The sequence below is a fragment of the Tupaia chinensis genome, unplaced genomic scaffold (assembly GCF_000334495.1).
Source record: "Tupaia chinensis unplaced genomic scaffold, TupChi_1.0 Scaffold000214_1, whole genome shotgun sequence".
In the NCBI taxonomy this organism is placed as follows: domain Eukaryota; kingdom Metazoa; phylum Chordata; class Mammalia; order Scandentia; family Tupaiidae; genus Tupaia; species Tupaia belangeri.
Genome location: NW_006159689.1, coordinates 1,313,408 through 1,320,695, shown reverse-complemented (window position 1 = coordinate 1,320,695; position 7,288 = coordinate 1,313,408). Strand labels below are relative to the sequence as shown.

Sequence of the window (7,288 nt, the reverse complement as noted above, 5' to 3'; positions counted from 1 at the left end):
GCGTGGTGCCACTCCCACGGCCAAGCGTGGTCTACCTGGCTCAGCTCCCACCCCAGCAGCCAGCCCTAGGGTCCTGCATGTGCCCCGCGTGGGGTTTGCACGCTAGAACTGGTTTCTGAGGAAGAACTCTGAAGCCGCTCAGCTGTCCTGGGGTGTGATGGCTTACGGACCGTGTGCTGGAGACCAAGTGTGCCCGTGACTCACGGTCATGTTCTTTGGACCATGAGTCATGGAAGTTTTCTGTGTTGCTGCTCAGTGTGTCTGGGCTGGCCCACAGAAGGCACTGGACAATCCCGGCGTCACTATCAATGCCCAGCATGCTTAGTGGGGAGCGATGGCGTGTCCCTCCCCTCTGCCTGTTTCCCTGGGGCTGCCAGGCGGCAGAGGTCCTGCCTGGAGCCCCACGCGTGGTGTGCAGGGAGCCCTAGCATGACGTGGGTCCCCTTGACTGTGACCCAGACACCTCTGCGCAGATGCCCGGCTCCTGGCACCCCATCCTTCCCTACCTGGCAGTACTCCTCAGCAGCCGAAGGCCCAGCCTGCACCTCTGGGCCGACCCTGCCCCTCTCCTGCCATGGTACCTGCTGGTCACAGTCACGCCAGCCCACCCTGCCTAGGCTGGTTGTTTCTTTCACTCCGCTCGAGCAGCTCACCACCCTAGCCTGTAACTTGGGAGGAAAGCTCCTTCCTGAAGGGTTGGGAGGCCCACGTGAAGGCGGGAGACCCAACTCAGTTCACAGTGAGTTGGGACAGGTGATCGGCACCCCCCCTCGAGTCCCCGTGTCACCCGTCTCCACGCTCCTCCGCTTTCCTATCATGGCCTCTGTCCCTGGTGCAGGGGCCGGGCCCAGTCGGTGGGGAAGGGATCTCTCACTCACTGTTCTGTCAAGAACCCAGTTACAATCGGAAGATGAGGTCACTGGTGCTGTGAGCCCATACTGTCTCCGCGGACACACACAGGGGCAGTCTGCTGCCTGCGTGGGTCTGCCTGTGCTTTAATTCTAAATGTTCAGATCCACCTTAAAAGAAATACCAGGGGGGACCAGCAATTGGAGTGACCGGGCACGTGTGTGTGTGTGTGTGCGTGTGCGTGCCCAAGATCCCGAGAGAATGGAGGAGAAGGGATTGCGGCATGGCCACTCCCTCTAGGGGGGGGTTTCTCACTTTCTTTCTGTCTCTTTCCGTCTTTCTGGTGAGCACACGCACCTTAAAACAACAACAACAACAACAAAAAACTCTCCAAAAAAAAAAAGAAAAAGAAAAAGAAACATCCGGAGGCCAGGGGGTGGCGGGGTGGGTAAGGGCACTGGACTCCCACATGCCTGACCGCGGTTCGAGTCCTGAATCTGGCGGCTTGCTTTCTCACTTTCCCTCTCTCCTCACTCCGTCCCTCTCTGGTCAAATTAAAATAATAATAAAAAAAAATTAAATAAAAAAATAACTCTTTAAAAAAATTAAAAAAGAAATACCAGTTAGACGTAGCTTGATGCCCATTTCATCCTAAGGAAACGTCTCAGTGTTAAGGAGTGCTCAGTACTAGGGGCATCGCTAAGCTAGAAGTAACAGTAACTGCTAAGTAGCTACCTCTGCCCAGAGTTTCCCACGGAGGTTATGTGACTTCACCCTGAAAACACCTGCGGAGAAACACCATTATGTTCATCCTACGGGACCAGGCCGAGCCACAAAGCGGTTAAGGAGGTGACCTCAGGTCACACAGCTGGAAGTGAGCAAGCGGAGTCCTAGCTGGCTGCAGAGCACGGGCTGTCGGGAGACTTCAGCACGAAGGTGCTGGGGGAGGCAGGGAGTCCAGGAGGAGGAAGGGTGGTCGGTGGGTCTGGGAAGCTGGGGAGGCTCCCCAGGGGGTGGTGTGCAGGAGGAACCTCAATAGAATGGAGGGAGGGGGGGATGCGTAGAGGGCGTGCGTGGGAACTTCAGGCCTGCCCCTGTGGTCGGGCTGGAGGCTAGGCTGTGAGCTGGGGAGGGGACCAGGCCCCAGGAAGGTGGACCCCTGACATCTGTCATGCCAGCACCAAGGGTTGGGGTCATGGGGGTGCTGGTCTCGGGGTGGCTGGGGGCCCAGCCTGCCCGGAGGGGAGAAGCAGAGGCCAGGATAGATCGACCTGTTAGGAGTGGCAGGAAGGTCAGGAGGCAGGCTACAGGCCTCTTGGGACAGCAGGTGCCACTGCAGACTAAACCCCGCTGTGGGTGCGCTCCCCTCTCCCCTGGCGCTCCGGCCACCGCGCCACCTCCCGGGTGGCTCCCAGGGAAAGCCCACGGAGGCGGAGAGGAAGATCCGACGGCCCACGTCAGCCTCCTGGCCCTCTCCTGCATCCTCTGTCTAGAACCAGGAGGTCTGTGGTCGGGCTTCCCCCTGAGGCAGTGGGCGAGCCCCCTCTCTAAGCCCTACGAGGGTTAGCCCCTGACGCAAAGGGGCAGGACGCTGTGGCTGGGGTGGGGAGGGGTGGCAGTGTCGGGCAGGCATTCTGGAGAAGCGGTGTGCTCCTCCCTGGACCCCTGCAGGAGCTCGGCCTGGCCACCAGGCCCACCAACTCCGAGTCGCAGCCTCTCCTCGGCCCCCAGGGAACCTGGCCCTGGAGGACAGTGGCCCCAGCGTCCAGGCCAGAGGGGACCTGGGCGCGGCACTGGGAGCACGCCCGGTCTGAGTGCAGCCCCGGCTGGCCTCGGGCAGCTCGTAACCCCTCTGGGCCACAGCACAGCCCCTGGAACGCAAAGGACCAGCGCAGCGGCCCCTCCTCGGGGCAGGAGGTGGGGTCTGGCCCAGCCTCGTGTCCTCCCGTCAGGCCAAGTGGGAGGCAGGCCAGCTCGTCGGAGGACAGCCAGACAGACTCGCCCGTTCCCGCGCCTCCCACACACGCCCAGGCTCGGGGCCGGCACGTCCTCCACACGCACGTCTGCTGCTGCCTCCACGTGTACCGCTTCCTGAGCCGGGCCTGAGCCACGCCCATCGAGCACACCTGCTCGGTTTCTTTTAACCAAAAAGATGTGTATCTCCCCCGAGGGAGAGATGGAGACAGACAGCACTTGCCCCCATAGGGTCTGGACACTAAAGTCCACCCCAGTGGCCACCAGCCTGAGGCCATGGCACTTGTGCAGCGCCAGGGACACAGGACACAGCCTTGGACACGGCCCGGGCCCTGTGGAGAGCGGGCCTTGCAGAGCGCCCCCTTCACCTCTGCCGACTTCCGGCCCAGCACGTACACCCGCCTGCGAGGCCATCAGCCATCCTGGCTCAGACCGGAAGGGGCTTCAGCACTTGGCTGGGCCACAGTTTTGTTCTGGTTTGTTTTTGCCATAGGACACACGAGCTCACCAGAGAGAGAGGGAAAGTAAGAACTCACCCCAACCCCGGCTCCCCCCACCTCGCACATGCACAGTGTGATTTTTAAGCTGCTGGCTGTGGGGCTTGAACTGCACTCGCCCATGTGGGAGTCCAGCATCTTAGCCACTACGCCACCTGGCCCTCTTGGGAGCCAATTTAAACAGTGATATCAACAACAAAATGTAAAAAACGCGTAAAACAGACTGTGAAGGGACAAGAGCAGAAATGAGGCTGGGTGCCACCGCAGCCCCCAGAGTGGGGACTCAAGCCTATCACTGCCCTGCACACAGACGTGCCCACGGGAGTTTCCGACTGACCACGAAGTGCTATGCAACCGTTTGGGAGTGGATTTGAAAATACGCCCGTGAACAAGGAGCCTTGTGTAACGGCTCGCAGAACAGGCACGCTGCGACCGCAGACCAGAGCCCTCTGGGGCACGTGTGGCTGTCCCCTGCCAGCCCTGTCCCTGCAAACGCTGACCTGCCTTTCTAAGCTGGCTAGCCGGGGCTGAGCTGTCTGAGAGGCAGCGCTACCCAGGAACGCAGGCTGCACGTCTCCAACCTCCCTGGTGCCACCTCTCCAGGGCAGGCCCTGCCCGCCACCCCCGTGCCTCCGGGTACCTACCGCACGCCACCGTCCAGTAGACCTGTGAGTCCTGAGTCTGGTGCAGGATGCGGTATGGGGCCACACGGGCACTGGAGTCCAGCACCACGTCCAGGGTGCCCACGAGGAGACCTGTGAGCAGGTGGAGATGGGAGGCTGAGGGAGGCCCGCCCGAGACCCAGGGCTGAGCCAGGCCCAGGCAGCTGTGCTGGTGGGTGGCACTGTGTCCCAGCCAGGGACAGAAACACGTCTTAACTCACCACCGTGCTCCAATGGCTTCTTTTCCCTCAAAGGCCATAGGCCAAGAGCCTGAGCCCGCACAAACAGCCCTACTGCTTCCGAAAGCCCGTCTAGCCCGGCTGGCTGACCCCGGCCTACACAGCCTGGGGGACCTTTCCGGACAAGCTCTCCTAACGCATACCTCTCCAGAGGGAGAAGGCACAACACCTAGTAATGGGACGTAAAAGAGGACAATGTCGTCAGCCTTGCAAAATCACAGCGTGTTTTACTAGCTGCCGGATACAGCCCTGAGTATCCCTGCGTGTCGGCTGTCCTGGCTCGCTCCCGGGCAGGATGGTGACCGCGTATCGTTTTCTTATCAGGAACAGAACAGCAGTCTCCTCTGCCCCGGCGCGCTCGTACTGCTGTCTAGGGAGGTCCCCGGCCTCAAAAGTCAGGACTGAAAACGACATGCAATATTTTACAACGGCCGCAACTTAGAAGTGCAGAGCCAGCTTTTCACCTCTGAAGGGAAGCACTGGGGACCCGGGCGTGGTCCTCGTCACATGTGCCTTGGACTGGTGACGCACACTGGGTGCTTTGTGGTGAAGTGATCTTTGTCAGTGTCTCCATTTCCCGAAAAATCAGTAGGAAATACAAATTTAAAAAAAAATTGCTAGAGGGCACATGCGCACCCCAGAGAGGAAAAAGGAAAGTGAGAAGAGCCCCAGGGGGATGGCCACACTGGATTCCCCATTCTCTCAGAGCACTAGCAGGCCACCGGGCCAGGCTCGAACCTGCAGTGGGCCACGAGGGCTCCGGCTGCCGTGCCCACCCCACCAGCGGGCCCAGAAACACTCCTCTCCGTTAACTGAACTACCGGGGAATCTGAAAACCTGTGCAGGGTTCCCGTTTAAAACCGACTTCTTCCTGTTAGTGTCCTTCCTCCCGCGAAGGACAGGTGTGCTCCGCGGGGCAAGCACTGGGCGTGGCGACGCCCGGAATCTCGCCCTCGTTTTCTCCTCCCATCGGACGTGCTTGTCCTCAGTTTCTCTGCTGGGCCCATTCTGAGCACGCACACGCGCATGCACACGCACGGGTGTGTTTTCAAGCCAGTGGGGCTGGGATTTGAATGTGCAGTCAGCCATGTGGGATCCAGCTCCCTAACCACGGCCTCTGGACTGGCCATATTTCCTTTTCTTTTTCTTTCTTTCTTTCTTTCTTTCTTTCTTTCTTTCTTTCTTTCTTTCTTTCTTTCTTTCTTTTTTAATGAAGCACAGCTCTCAGTAAAATCTGAAAGTATTCTGCTACCATTTTCCTGTGGCTGTCAGAACAAACGTACGATGCAGTGGCTTGACTTCCACACTGTCTCACGCTTCATCTATTCTTAACCTGATGTTTCCTCCAGTCTTCTTTTTTTTAAAGAGAGGTTTTTGCTACAGGGCGCATGCGCTCGCGGGAAAGACAGAGACAGAAAGTGAGAAGTCACTCCCGGGCCATGTTGCAATCCCTTCTCCATTCTCCTCTCGGTATTTTGGGCATGCACACACATGTGCCCAGAGTGTTTTAAGCCACCGGGTCTGGGGTTTTTTAAAGCCACCGGGTCTGGGACTGGAACTGCAGTTAACTACGTGGGAGTCCAGCAACGTAACCATTATGCTATCCACTGTTTCCACGTTTTCTCCAGTCTTTAACAAACATAACAACAATTACAAAATAAGGTGCTCCTGGGACCAGCAGTTAGCATAATGGCTGTGTTGCTGGACTCCCATGTAGTCGACTGTGGGTCCAGTCCCGGACCTGGTGGCGTGCGTGCCCAAGATCCCGAGAGGAGAATGGAGGAGAAGGGATTGTGGCGTGGCCATCCCCCCTGGGGGGTGATTTCTCGCTTTCCGTCTCTCTGTCTCTGTCTTTCTGGGGAGCGCATGCGCCCTATAGCAAAAGCCTCTCCAAAAAAAAATAATAATAATAATAAATAAGGTGCTCTTCACAGAATTTGAAGCGGGAGTTTACCATTTCTCGCTTGTTTGCTAAAACCGTCCAAGACGCCCCTCTACAATGCAGGGGAAGGGCGTACCCGCTCTGTCGGTGTACGAAACAGCCCTCTAACGGTTCCCGCTGGGCTCCTTCTCGGTGTGTGGCACACCATGCTGCAGGACCTGCATGCTTTCACAACACACTGTCCCTTTCCTGGGGAGACAGCGCTGGCGCCCTGATGTCTGACGTGCAGGACCGTCACAGTGGAGGGGGCGGCGGGATGCACCACCCCAGCTGGGCAGGGGTGGGCGGTCAGAGTGAGCTGCTCGGGAGCGGGTCCTGGGAGCTCAGTCTTGGGGGGCACGGAGAGATGAGCTATGTGGAAGAGAGGGGCCCAGAGGCGCCCTCAGCACGGGGGAGGCGCAGGGGTGTGCCCGGCACTCTGAAAAGCTGCAGGCTGGTGTGCCCAATGGCAGGTCACCTGCTCCGGCTGCCCACCAAAGCCACCAAGCCACTCCAGGAGGCAGGCCTGGCTCCTCTCCGGGTCCTTGGGGAGAGGGTCCAACACCCTCCAAGCAGCAGTCTTCCTGGAAAGGTCAGTCCTCTCTGCCAGGAGGTGTGGCCCAGGGGCTGGCAGGACTATGCTCTCTCCGCCACCCGCAGGACTTTGTCGGCTGCTAACACGGAAAATCAGAACGTTCCACAGAAAGCTCTTTTGAAAACATGGAAGTTCTGGCAGCGCTGGGCCGTGTTTCTTGCAGGGTGACCGTGGGCAGCCCACGGGGGCACGCACTCACGCTGCTCCCGCTGCCCCCGGCCAGGCCTCTGCACGGGGAGTGCCCAGACCATCTCCATGCCATGGGGCTGCCCCCGCCAGGCACTGCACTCTCGCCAGGGGACAGCGGACTGTCACTCGTCAGAGCCTGGGGTGAGCGGCGGGTCAGCGCCAAGGAGCAGGGACGTTGGTGCAGGGCAGGGGGAGCGAGGGCGGGCTGCTCCCGACGCCTCCGCTCCCGCCAGGCGGGCAGCTGCTGGGGGAGGGGGCCCTGAAGGAGCAGAGACAAGGTGGGCTGTCACCTGGCCCCTCGGAGGCCCTGGGGGAGGCCGAGGCGGGGGACGTGCACGGGCGAGCCCGACTTCGCCGTGAAG

General features: G+C 59.6%; 1 protein-coding gene across 7 annotated transcripts in view; it reads right to left on the bottom strand.

Annotated features, from left to right (window-relative positions):
• Positions 1-4,075, bottom strand: part of TBC1D9B (TBC1 domain family member 9B) — a gene marked incomplete at its 5' end in the record, with an annotated part of 30,704 nt that extends 26,629 nt beyond the window's left edge. For all 7 annotated transcript variants that reach the window (XM_014587467.1, XM_014587468.1, XM_014587470.1 and 4 more), the window contains 1 exon segment: positions 3,965-4,075. In XM_014587467.1, coding sequence (XP_014442953.1) covers positions 3,965-4,075 — 111 coding nt within the window.
• Between the last annotated feature and the right edge of the window lie 3,213 nt (positions 4,076-7,288).